The 13,839-nt window shown below is 41.6% G+C and overlaps 1 protein-coding gene across 1 annotated transcript in view; it reads left to right on the top strand.

Moving 5' to 3' along the window:
* Positions 1–13,839, top strand: part of UBE2F (ubiquitin conjugating enzyme E2 F (putative)) — a 52,329-nt gene that overhangs the window by 14,432 nt on the left and 24,058 nt on the right. Inside the window, exons 3-4 of the mRNA XM_029224650.1 lie at positions 1,241–1,270; positions 5,334–5,399. Of these exons, the coding sequence (XP_029080483.1) occupies positions 1,241–1,270; positions 5,334–5,399 (96 nt within the window). The remainder of the gene's footprint in view (positions 1–1,240; positions 1,271–5,333; positions 5,400–13,839) is intronic.

Below are 13,839 nucleotides of genomic sequence, written 5' to 3'. Positions count from 1 at the left end.
CACACACACACACACACACACACACACACACACACACACACACACACGACAGTTGGCAGAGCCTTCTGTCCTCTTTGCTGTTAGGCACGCTGGCTCTCCCCACCTCCGCTGAGTCCTTGCTGCCTCTCAGAGCACCCACCTCCCAGGTTGCCTGGCCTCCGCTTAGGTGTCCTCTTGAGGCAAAGCTTAGGAACTTTTGTTCAGAAACCTCCCCTGGCTCCTGTTGCTGCAGAATAAAGTGGAGAATTCTGCACCCTCCACCATCCTGGCCCTGGTTTTCCACCTTGTTTCCCATTGCTCTGGCTGCACTGCATACCGTCTGGTTTCTGTGCTTGTCTGCGTTCTGTGCTTGTCTGCGTTCTGTGCTTTTGCACATTGCTAACTTATCTCCTTGAAATACCCTTTTCCCCACCTCTGTGGGACTGAATTCTACTGGTTCTTTAACGCCCAAATTGAAAACCTCCTCCTTCCTTTAGTCTCCGCAGCTGGAGAGTCGCCAGAGCACGTTATGTTATGTCAGAGGCGCAGACGACTTGCCTGCCCGGTTTCTTCTGGGTGCTCCCCCAGACCTCAGCTCGTTAATAGCAGGATTGGTGGGAGCTCTGCAGCTTTGTCCTGGCAGAGGGGTGCTGGGCTTGAATGCTGAATGAGTGACGGATAGAAGAGGTCCCAGAGGAGAGCACTAAGGCTAAGGAATGTAGCTCCAAGGAGGAGGCTTCCTTGGGTATCAGCTTGCCCACAGATGGCAGGGGCAGCACATGAGCCCAGCAGGAGGTAGAGAATTTTCTCTCCCTGGAAAAGTTCTAGCGCAAACTGGGCAAGCCCTCACGGGAAGACAAATCCGGAAAAACTGGAAGAGGCAGAGATATAAATATAAATCAGATTTTGAGGGCAGTAGTTCCACTACTTGGGGGAACAAGATTTTCAAAAACGCTTTAGTGACTGTTTACCTATAGATAATTTCTATGTTAATTTTGAGTAGTTTTCATTCACGCGGAAGTAAAATTTCAAGGGCCCTCGACTGCACTTGCTGGCATCCTGCAAGTCACTTTGTATCTTTGAAAGCAACTTCCTGGCTTAAAGTCTAAACTTTAGACCAAATGTAGATTTCTGTTAATTCAGGTTTTTTTGTTTGTTTGTTTGTTTTCTTCATTGTTCTGGAGGGAATTGCCAGTTTAGAGCTGGTGATTTTATGTGGAGCAATTGACTAATATTAACAATAATCTCTTTGTTTCTACAGAGGTTGCAGAACTTGAAGCTAATTTACCTTGTAAGTATAGCATCCCCACACATTAAATGCTGTGAAATAATTGCATGGAGAAGCTTGTTTTATGTTTTGATAACTTTGCATAGCAAAAAGCCCATTTTATATGTATGTTAGGAATAAACAGGATTTTTTTCGAGGCTCTGATAAGAAGGAGAATGTAGCACGGCAGTACTTCCTCTCCTTACTGTTTGTTGCAGAGGTGCATTTGGTTAGGGTTTGTTCCTCTTACACAGCATTCTGTCCCACGTCCTCTTTTAGTGAAAAGGCATATAAATCAATGGTGGACAGTCCTAGTTTTGTTAGTGACAGTACCATGTTTTTGGCCCGAAAAGTGCTTATTTGTAATTTATCATTGTGCCCGAGGTAGGACAGCTGTGCTGCCTTGATGTCTCCAGGTCGCCTCACCTTGCTAGGTCCTTCTTGCCCCAGCACGCAGGGACTGACCGCGGGCCTCACTCTTCAGCAGGCCCGCTTACCAGCCAGTTAACTCCTGTGATACATGTCAGTGTTTCTCTTTTCCCCTATCACTGATGCCTTCCCAAGCCATTATATTTTGTAAGACCATCAAAGTCTGAAAGCTTCGACCATTTTAGTATTGTTTGAAGTTAGAACTTTTTATCATCATGCTTGGTTAAGGCTGAATATGTTTGTCAACATGAGTGAACTATTTTATGCGTGGGCCTCCTAGTCCGGGCGAATGCTCGAGAGGGTTTGATACGGAGGCCATCTGATACCGGGTGAGAGGGGGCCCATCCCAACCTCCACCTAAAGTTGGAAAGATAACTGTGGGGTGCAACCCTTAAGTGGTTGTGTCATCAGTGTGTAAGGGTAAGTACATATTGTTCCTTGAAAAATTATTTTTAATATATAGTATTTATATATGAGTATAGTGGGTTGTGCTATAAAATATATTTTAGTGTAAGTCAAAAATGTCTGGATTTTTGACTTCAAAGTTGCTTGACTTCAAAGTTTTCTTCTAGTCAGAACTAGAAGGAAATATCTTGGATTTCTATTAAAAGGTTATCTTTCCACCTACTGAAGTATTTACAACTGATTTGCTTTAAAACGTTCCAGGAAAACAAACAAATGACTGTGTGTGTGGATAGGACAGACGAAGCAGGATTAGTAAAATACCGAAGCTGGGTGATGGGTTCATTATACTGTTCTCCCTCTTTTTCTCTATTCTTTTCAGATTATATAATAATCTAATAAGGTCCAATTAAAAAGGAAAATGAAGTAATCCTTCTATTTTCCACCCCCATCATATCTTCCCACTGGCCCTCCATCTTGAACATATATACACATGCAGACATTTAATCAAAGACCATAAAAAACTTCCAGCTTACACCCAGTTTATTTTGTCCTTGTATGTTAATCTTACAGAGATTGTTGGTTTGTAACTAATAGAGTATAGTTTAGCTTTATCTAAATGTTTGGTTTAAAAACAATAAAACTATAATTGGCTTTCAAACCAGGACTTTAACTAAAAACCTTAGGTTTGGAAAAGGCATGCCCCATCTTCCTTGCCCTTATAGCTAAGATGTCAGATTTTAAAAACTACATGCTATATGCTTCCTTTCTCTTCTTCTCCCTGCCTGTTCTCTCAAAGTGGGGGGACATATAAATCAGTTTATACAAGTAAGCCAGGCTTTCCAAAAGTATGCAACTCACTAAAGAGGAAACAAGAAACCACCAAAGAATAGATCTTTACTCTCTGATTGATAATCTTTCTAAAATATTAAGGCAAACAAAATAACTTGCCATATAGCAGTGCTGCTGGTTAATGATTCAGAACTAGTTCAGGCGCTCTGTTCATGTAAGTCTGTAGAGGTTTCTCTGTTTGCAAAAAGTAGAAGACATCTCTTTCAGATGGACGGAGGTACCGTGAGAGCCTTAGCCTGTGCTTGCAGAGAGGAAAAGCTTAGTTCTGGAGTTTTAATAAAGCTGCTGCATTGAACTAAAACAAGCTGACTTTTAACCTTTTGTTGTCATTGTTAGAACTTAAGACTTCTTTTTAGCTTTAAAATGTTTGGTTCTTTTTAGAAGTTTTATTGTTATTTTTAATCCATCTCGATAATTTCTTTATTCTTGGTGGGCCAGTCTATATTAGAAGGATTGATTTCTACATCTGTACTTTTATTAAAACAAAGGAGAATACTAGACATTAAAAACAAATGGATGGTGCCAACTTTAACTAATCAATGAAACATTTCCTAAGCCCTTGTCATATGTTTTTGTTACATATATTTCACTAGAAAAATGGTGTTTATCTTTCCAAGTTAAGATTAGGAAAAACGAATGCCATTTAAATTATTCCACACAGTTCAAATGTGTGGTTTGGGTGAAAGCCTTGAACTCTTTGGCCCCTGGTTTCTTTATTTTGAAAACAAGGAAAATGACGATGTAATCTCTGAGACCCTTTCCTGCTCTTCTAGATGGAGTTACCTTTCACTCTGCAACTATTTTCTGAGGGATTAGTCGAAAAAAGAAACCCCACTAACAGTTTTGCATTGTTTTTATGTGTCATCTCTGGCATGTTCATGAAGTAATGAAATGAGGCATGAACTAGTTATTTTATTTTATTTTATTTTTTTGCAGTACGCGGGCCTCTCACTGTTGTGGCCTCTCCCGTTGCGGAGCGCAGGCTCAGTGGCCATGGCTCACGGTCCCAGCCGCTCCGCGGCATGTGGGATCTTCCCGGACAGGGGCACGAACCCGTGTCCCCTGCATCGGCAGGCGGACTCTCAGCCACTGCGCCACCAGGGAAGCCCATGAACTGGTTTTTAATTTGGGAACTAAACTTCCTTCTGTTGATAACCTGTGTGGTCTTGGGCTGGTCACTGAACTTCTCTGGACCTTCATGTCATCTCTCACAATTGATGATGTTAGATTAGATGGTCTCTAAGGCTGTTTCCAAGGCTAAATTTGAATTGTCCTATTTTTGATGAAAATCCATACCATGTAAAACTAGGCAAATATTTTCATCAGGACTTGTAAGAAATAGCAGACGACCCAAGGAATCTAGCATAATATTTTCCAGGTTTATAAAATACAGACAATTTCTACGTATATTCCCTCCACATTCCTTCAGTATTTATCCCTTGGGTATTTACCCCTCTTCTGCATCGTTTGTCTGAAGGAGGCAGATGTAGGATGTCTTGCCCTGTCTGCACCTCTGCAGTAGCTCTTCTCCAGTGGAACTACTTGGGTCTCCTGATCCAGGCCGTTCTGGTTCAGTGTACATGCGATTAGAGTGTTGCCGTCCAAGTCAGCAGAGCATCCTGTCACCAGCAAACCAATCTGAATTATCGGTCGGGTTGTGAAGACATTAAAAAAAAAAAAAAAAGAGGGCTTCCCTGGTGGCGCAGTGATGCAGGGGACACAGGTTTGTGCCCCGGTCCGGGAAGATCCCACATGCCGCGGAGCGGCTGGGCCCGTGAGCCATGGCCGCTGAGCCTGCATGTCCGGAGCCTGTTGGTCCGCAACGGGAGAGGCCACAACAGTGAGAGGCCCGCGTACCGCAAAAAAAAAAAAAAAAAAAGAAAGAAAGAAAAAAGAAAAGCCGTGGTCTGGGTGTGAGCTACCTTAGCTGGTACAGTTACTTTTAACTTCTCTTTGCTGTGGTGGGTACAGATGACTGTGGTGCTGGGTGAACAGACCAGAAGTTTGGCCTGGGCTCTTTTTCTGGTTTTTCTATGTTTAGTTAGCCTTTACCCACATACATTAATCTCCTTGAGGTACGGTTTCTTCTTTTCAAAGTAAAGTAGCATCATTCTTGAAATTAATGGAAAGATCTCCATTTTTAGGGACCATTTAAAGGGTTAAAGATAACATCCCAATTTGGAACTAACTAATAAAAAACTGTAAGGAGGAAAACACATAGCAAATATCACTGGTTTGCAACTTCAGCACATTGGCATAATTATTATTAAACAAATAGGGGAAATATACCGGTTTAGTCTGTAGACTCAGCACCGTTAAACTTTCCCATGTGTTTCAAAGTTAGCCTCAACATAAGGACTGCTGCTAACTGTCAGACCTTCCTGACGGCCTGTTTCTTTTGCAGGTACGTGTAAAGTGTATTTTCCTGATCCAAACAAGCTTCATTGCTTTCAGCTAACTGTCACCCCAGGTAATATTCTTACATGTGTAAGTATTAAAGTGATTTTCAAACAGCAAATTCCAAAGGCTTTTGAAATCTATAATATTTGGTTTGATTTGTCCTCCAACTTTTTGAAAGTTATGACGGTAATGACCATTCCATATGAAGACAAGATACATGCTGTAGTCCAATAAAGCATAGGGAAGTGCTCTGAGGCATGTGGCGTGTGCCCAGTAACTAGGTGCAGACATTAACGCCCCCAGCGAATGACACCGAAGGCTCCTGGTGTAGGGTGGAGAGATGAGCTCTGAGGACATAACTGGACCCAGATCCTGCTCTGCCATTTAGCAGCAGTGTGGCCATGGCTAAACTGCTTAGGGACCTCTCAGCTGCAGCCCGCCCAGCTACAGAGTGGGGATCAAACAGAACCTATCTCGTGGGACCGTTTGGAGGATTAAATAGATAATGGGTGTGAAGCACTTCAGCCCGGCCTGTTACAGGCACCAGGAAGGAAGCAGGTTACCAGCTGTCCTTGTTAGCACTGATCAAGTGTCCAAGCTCCAAGTGCTCCGAGCTGGTAGGTGTTTCTCCTTGGTCACGCTGCGCAGCTAGAGGGAGGGCTTGGGTTTTTCCTGGTTACAGTGCAGCTCTGGGAGTTGCACGTTTCAACAGTGCAGCCCTCTGGCTTTATGTTGACAGTGGGTGTCATGGCCAGTGGAGCTGCTGTGGGCTGGGTGGTGAAGGAAGAAAGCAGGACAGGGAATTAACAAGAGGGGAAGCAGTGTTGTGGAGGAAGTGGAGGGTGTTATTTTATTTGGGGGAGGGAAAGGGACTGAGAAACTGAGAATAATGAGTCACTAGCTAATTTAATTAAAAAGTGAAAGAATGCAGAATTTCAGTAGGTGGTAATGAACCCACAAATAACCCCTGGCATTGTCTCCCTGCAGGTAGGATGGTTTTTTCCCATGGAAGGTGTTGTATTAGAACAGGAGAAATCCCATTTTCAAAATGTGCTTGAAAACTTTAAAAAATTCATTTAGTCTGTGTGGTGGTTCTACAGACGACTCTGGGGCGTATTCATAAATTCAGTCTGGTACCATTTCCATTTCTAAGATGAGTGAGCACTAGGGTAGAGATACTAACATCAGAACATCGTTGTCAGAAACGGGCGTTCCACAAGCCTGACCTCGAGAGAGGACTGAAGCTCAGGACTTGTAACTGTGAAGTGATGGAGGTTCTAACCATTCTTTGACCACCTTCATAAACACATTGCAAGCTCTGTCCGTTTTAGTGAGGGATACTGAGCACACCGTTTCCAGGTGACCCGAGGTCACCATTATGAATGTCAGTTACTCTCACTGTTAAGCAGTGCAGGGTGTTTTCAGAAATTGTGGCAATTAAGATCGGTCCTCTGTTTACTAAGTAGTCTCACACTTGAGGGTTTGTAGTAAAGATATTTTCTTCTCTCTGCCTTTTTGGGGCATTTGTGAGAGCTTTGTGATTCTCAGCTATTCAGAACCGTGTTTGCTTTTGCCGGGCTTGTTACTGGCTTACATGAGTGAGTTTGTGTGGAGTCCCACCAGCCTCTGGACAGGTCTTGCTTTTGTTTGTTTTTTAACTGAATTTTTTAAACTAAATTACATGGATGTTGTTCTTATTGAGATTATGTCTATGACGCCATCTTTGATATTCTTGAAACTGCAGCACGACTGTTTGTTACAGTTTTTGTGTTCGCTCTTCCATCAGGTAAAGAAGGAATTTGTGTTTTGCTGCCTGTAACTGCTTAGTACTTGAGCATTTATATTTGTGGAAGTGCGCACATGGCGTTTTGTGTGGCGTGCTCTTCAGGTGCTGTGTGTGTGCCCATGTTGTGTGGTGTCAGTGACTCAGAAAGCTGCTGTGGCTCTTGTCCTTTGTTATTAAGTGAAGCGTGGCAGAGATCCGCCAACGCTAAAAACTTGCCCAACATCCTGGTTTTTTAAAAAACTTTTTGGAGTCAGGCTCTTCTTAGTTATTAAAGAAAAATAGGTCTAAGTAGTAAAGTTTTAACAGTATATGGAGCAGATGGTATTGAAACTGGCTCATTTGCAGCCAGTAATACTGGGGCTGAGTCTGAAAACTCAATAATATAGAAGATCTAGCTATTTAGGTGGTCAGGGTGGAAGAATTGCATCTGCACTTGAAGCTCAAAGCTCTTCTTTTCTGGCTCCTGGCAACATAGTTCCTGTTCGTACCTGGTAACATTTTTATAGTTTTGTTTGTTTTTGGAATGTCCCTCATGCTTGGGAATAAATGTACTCTTCAGAGAACAGATGGAAATGTAATCTGGTGATAGGGGAAAAGAAAAGAAACGAACTTAGAAGAAAAAAATCCCCACATCAACTCACAAAACAAGAAACAATGCTAGAAAGTAAAATGAAACAAAACAAAGCAAAAACCTAAAGACTGGCTGAAATACCACCAGAGTCTTCTGTGAAGTTAGAGGGATGATTTGAAAAACTGGGCCAGGTCAGAGTTGCCCAGTTGACTTGTGGAGGTCCCCTCAGCCTGCCCCCACTGTGACATGGTGGCTTGTAGGCAGAGGGGACCATGGACCCTTTTTTTTTTTTTTTTTAGTTTTTACTTTTTAAATAAATTTTGCTGAGCTATAAAATTACAAACAATAAAATGTACTAACTTGAACTGTAGAGCATAGTAAGTTTTGCAGAATGGATACACATCCCTGTGTAACCACAATCCCAGTAAACATCTTTCCAGCATTCCCAAAGTTCCCTTCTTCCCCTTTGCAGTCAATTCCTCACCCCCTGCTACCCACCCAAAATTGCTTTCTGATTTCTCTTACCATAAATTAGTTGTGTCAGTTCTTGAATTTCATATAAATGGAATCATATTATGTATTCTTATTCTCTGGCTTCTTTCATGTAACATGTTTTTAAATTCATATGTATTGTTGTGGGTAACAGTACTGGTTGTATGAATATGACCTAATTATTTATTTACCTATTGATGGGCACTTGAATTCTTTCCAGCTTTTGGCTGTGATGGGTAAGACTGCTCTTAGCATTCTCGTACCATCCAAAGTTGTTTGGAATATTTTCTTATTAGTCTACTGATGTCTGTGGGATCTGCACTCATGTCCCTGTTTTCATTCCTGATGTTGATTTATTTGGATCTTCTGTTTTTTTCCTTGATCATGTTAGCTTGAGGTTTATCCAGTTGATCTCTTACAAAGAGCAAGCTTTTGTTTTTCTCAGTTGTTTATCCATTTTATTGGTTTCTGCTCTTTTCTTTATTATTTCCTTCCTTATACCTTGGGTTTAATTTGCTTTTCTTTTTCTGCTTTCCTAAGGTGGAAACTTAGATTGATTAAAAAAAAAATGTTTAAGCAATGTTGATTGAGCTATAAGTTACATTATTTTAGTCAGCATAATGCTTCTGAGTTTCATCTGTGTGGTGTTTCGTATCTTTATTGGTGGGCTGTATTCTATTGTATGGGTTTTATTTGTAACAGGTTATAACAGGCTATTGATGAACCTTTGTGTTATTTCCACTTCTGGGCTATTGTGAATAAAGCTCCTGTAAACCTTTGTGGGCAGGTCTTCGTCTGCCAACGTTTTTTATTTCTCCTGGCAGTGCAATTACTAGGTTATGTGATAAGAGTAAGTTTAACTGCATAAAACACTGCCGTGCTCTTTTCCAAAATGAAAGTACTGTTTTGCATTCCTGCTAGCAATGAATGAGAATTCCAGTTACCCTACATTCTTGCCAATAGCTAGTATTATCAGTCTTTTCAATTTTAGCCATTCTGTTAGGTATGTGTCTCATTGTGACTTTAATTTGCATTTCCCTAGTGACTAAAGACGTTGGGCATCATTTCCCAAGCTTGTTTACTCTCTGTATATCTCCTTTGTTCAAGTGTCTATTCAAATAATTTTACCCATTTAAAAATTGTATTGCTTGTCTCATTACTGAGTTGTAAGTTTTATATACCTGGTATAAGTTCTTTATTAGATATGTGGGAGGTTGTTTCTTTGTTTTTTTGTTTTTTAATTTTATTTATTTTTGTCTGCGTTGGGTCTTCGTTGCTGTGCGTGGGCTTTCTCTAGTTGCGGTGAGCACGGGCTACTCTTCAGTGTGGTGCGCGGGCTTCTCATTGTGGTGACTTGTTGCGGAGCACAGGCTCTAGGCGTGCAGGCTCAGTAGTTGTGGCACACGGGCTTAGTTGCTCCGTGGCATGTGGGATCTTGCCCAACCAGGGATCAAACCTGTGTCCCCTGCATTGACAGGCGGATTCTTAACCACTGTGCCACCAGGGAAGTGGGTTTTTTAATGGTTAATAACATCCTTTTTATTATTGTTACATATATTAAAAATTCTGATTAGGGAATTCTATAGCTACATTGTAAATCTTGTATATTTATGTGTATATTCACGTAAGTATGTTTTTAAATGTGTTGGTTATTAGATTTGTCATGTTTTCTTAATTTTAACATTTAATTTATAAAAACTCCCTAACTGATGAGCATGATAATAAAAGTGCGCCTTACACTGAGTCATGAAATTTAAATTGTTTTATCTGTTATCCCCATTATGTTTGGTTCTTAGTTATTCTAAGCTTTGTTTCAGGGCTTTGGAGTTATAGAAGGAAAAATTTCTTAGTGTGAAATAAAGTAAGATTCCCAGTTTCTGAGCAAAGAAATACGGTTAGTAAGCCTGAAACACAGGTTTGGTTCCACACATGAACATTTGGAACAACATTTAAATAATCATGGACGTGTTAAAAGATGCGGAAATGGGTCAGAGCACTGAAGCAGGCCTTTGGCTTGACCACCACCCCAGTCTCACAGTAGCGTGTGTGTAGCTTACTGTTAATGTGTCGCTGTTTCGACACAATGTGTGCTCTCAGCCCTGGCGCTTTCTAGGGTGATTTCAGCTTTATAGGGACACCCATCGTGAGGGACAGACTTTTTTCCCTGATGGAGTCTTTTCTTTCAAATCATCCTGGAAATGCAGGTGGCAATTCTCCGCCCTTCATATATAATAGATATGTGGTGATTGCTCTTGAGACAGTCGGTTATCTGCCTTCACATCAGCTAACTTTTGTTAGGGAAACATTCACTGCTCTTCTCCTTGCCGCTTGCAAGAACTGTGTTGATGCAGTATGTCTCTGCTTACTGCTGAGTAGGTGACATGTTGTCCGATATATACTGTTGCACTGATTTCTGCCCTCTGCCTCGCACGTAAAACTGAGGCAGATTCTCTCTTGGGATGCTCAGGTTTCTAGGAGTGGGTGTGAAATTAAATGTCTGGCGTACTGTTTTAGAAGCCATTCGTTACCATGGTTAAATATATATTCTGATGGTTACCAGTAAAAATGTGTATAATTATATAAAATATTTAAAAATGACGCTCTGTTTAAATGTTGAGCTTTTTGGCATTGTAAAAATCGCCAGCGCCCCTTCATTTTCCTGGACCACCTGATGGTGCCTTTTATGTAGCAGGACTTACCTTTATCTTTTTTAAAAATCATGTTTAGTGAGGTATAATTTACAGACAGTAGAGCCACTGTTCTTAGGTGTACTGTTCTCTACATTTTGACAGACACATACAGTTGTGTAGACACCAACACAGTCAAGGTACATACACATAGAATGTTTCCATCAGCTCAAAAGTTGGGCCCCTTTGTAGTCAGTTTCCTCTCCCCACCCCCAGCCCCTGGCAATCATTGATCTGATTTCTGCCCTGTTGCTTTACCTTTTCCAGAATGTCATATAAATGGCCCCAGCCAGTATGTAGCATTTTGTCCATGGCTTCTTTCACTGAGCACAGTGCTTGTGAGAGTCATCATGTTGTTGCATGTGTTATTATTTCCATTGGCCATCAGTGACTTTGAAGGTGGAGGAAGGAATACAGGTGGCTGCTTAAAGCTGGAAAGTAAAGGAAATGGATTTTTCCTAGAGCCACCAGAAAGAAATGCAGCCCTGCCAACTCTTATGTTAGCCCAGTGAGATTCGTTTTGGACAAATGACCTACAAAAGATAGTAAGTTTTTATTGTTTAAGCTGCTACGTTTGTGGTAATTTATTACAGCAACCAATACAAAACTAATACAGTGCTTTTTGTGTCCTAAGAAATGCAAAGATTTCCTTTTTTTTTTTTTTTAAGGAGTTTTATAGCTTTAGGTTTTAAAGTTAAGTCTGTGAGGCATTTTGAGTTAATTTTTGCATATGGTGCAAGATAAGGCTCTAGTTTCTTTCCTTCCCTTCCCCTCCTTACTCTTCCTGGGATGAATGGGGAAGTGTTCCCTTCTGTTTCCTGGAAGAGTTTTATGTAGAATTACTATTAATTCTTTATTAAATGATAGAATTCGCCAGTAAAGCCACCTAGGTCTAGTATTTTATTGTTTTGTTTTTGTGGTAAGAGTTTAAGTACTGTATGAATAAAATTTCTTAAATAGATAGGGGTTAACTTGGGCTTCTTATTTTTGAGTGAGCTTTGGTGATTTGTATGTTTCAAAGAATTTGTTCATACCATCGACATTTTCACATTTATTGGTATAAGGTTGCTCTTAACATCTTCTAACCCTTTTAAGTTCTGTAGAGTCTGTGTTGATAATCCCCTCTTTAATTCCTGCCATTGAAAATGTCCGTTTTCTATATTCTTGATCAGGTTAGCTAGAGGTTATCAATTTTACTGGTCTCTGCAAGGAACCAGTTTTCGGTTTCATTGATTTTCCTCTAATATATTTTTTGTTTTCTCATATTTGCTCGTTTTCAGTTTAATTTGCTCGTCTTTCTTTAGTTCTGAAGGAGGAAGCTTAGACTAATATTGCTATACTTCCATTTCCCCATCCAAACCTTTATCATATAGTCTCATTTACTGTACGTTTGTTATAACCCACAATACGTTATTATTTTTGTTTTAGATAATTATATTTTCTTCATATATTTATCAACATATTTACCACTTAACAGCGTTCATTCCTTTTTGTAGATCTGAGGTCCCATCTGTTATTTTTCTTCTGCCTGAAGAACGTCCTTGGATTTTTTTTTTGTAGTGCAGATTTGCTGAATGATGAATTCTGCCAGCTTTGCTGAATGTTGAATTCTTAAGTTGACAATTTCAGCATTTTAAGGATATCATTCTACTGCCTTCTGACATTTTTTTTTCTTATAAGAAGTTAGTGGTGGGCTTCCCTGGTGGCGCGGTGGTTGAGAGTCCGCCTGCCGATGCGGGGGACACGGGTTCGTGCCCCGGTCCGGGAAGATCCCACATGCCGCAGAGCGGCTGGGCCCGTGAGCCATGGCCACTGAGCCTGCGCGTCTGGAGCCTGTGCTCCGCAACGGGAGAAGCCACAGCACTGAGAGGCCCATGTACCGCAAAAAAAAAAAAAAGAAGTTAGTGGTGATTCTTTGTTTCATTTTATGTGATGTGCATTTTATTCTCTGGCTGTTTTTAATGTTCTCTCTTTGTCACAGTTTTTAGCAGTTTTATTATGATGTGCTTTGATGTGGTTTTCTTTCTGTTTATCTCACTTGGGGTTTATTGACCTTTCTGGATCTGTGAGTTACAGTTTTCATCAAATTTAGAAATAACTGACCGGGGCTTCCCTGGTGGCGCAGTGGTTGAGAGTCCACCTCCTGATGCAGGGGACATGGGTTCGTGCCCCGGTTCGAGAAGATCCCACATGCCGTGGAGCGGCTGGGCCCGCGAGCTGTGGCCGCTGAGCCTGCGCGTCCGGAGCCTGTGCTCCACAACGGGAGAGGCTACAACAGTGAGAGGCCCGCGTACGGCAAAAAAAAAAAAAGAAGAAAAGAAAAAAAGAAAACATATATAGAAATAACTGACCAACATTTCTTTCAGTATTTTATCTATAACCCCTTTATGGGACTCCAGTTAGATATACGAATGTTAATATCTCTTACCTAGGGACTTCCCTGGTGGTCCAGTGGTAAAGAATCCACCTTCCAATGCAGGGAAGCGGGTTCGATCCCTGGTCCGGGAACTAAGATCCCACATGCTGCGGGGCATGTAAGCCCCCCCATACCACAACTACTGAGCTCAAGCACTTCAACTAGAGAGCCTGTGTGCCACAAACTACAGAGCCCACGTGCTCTGGAGCCCGTGTGCCACAGCTGGAGAAGAGAAAACCTGCACGCCGCAACTAGAGAGAAGCCCGAGCGCCACAACGAAGAGCCCACACGCAACTAACACCTGACACAGCCAAAAAAAATAAATATTTAAAAAGTATGCATATCCCCAAGTAAAACTTTAAAAAAGATATCTCTCTCCTTTTTTTTTTTTTTTTTTTTTTTGCGGTACGCAGGCCTCTCACTGTTGTGGCCTCTCCCGTTGCGGAGCACAGGCTCCAGACGCGCAGGCTCAGCGGCCATGGCTCACGGGCCCAGCCGCTCCACGGCATGTGGGATCTTCCCGGACCGGGGCACGAACCCGTGTCCCCCGCATCGGCA

This window comes from Monodon monoceros, unplaced genomic scaffold (assembly GCF_005190385.1).
Source record: "Monodon monoceros isolate NGI ecotype Baffin Bay Population unplaced genomic scaffold, NGI_Narwhal_1 Super_Scaffold_16, whole genome shotgun sequence".
Taxonomy (NCBI): Eukaryota; Metazoa; Chordata; class Mammalia; order Artiodactyla; family Monodontidae; genus Monodon; species Monodon monoceros.
Note: the sequence above shows the minus strand (reverse complement) of the source record. Positions and strands in the feature narration are given on the sequence as shown.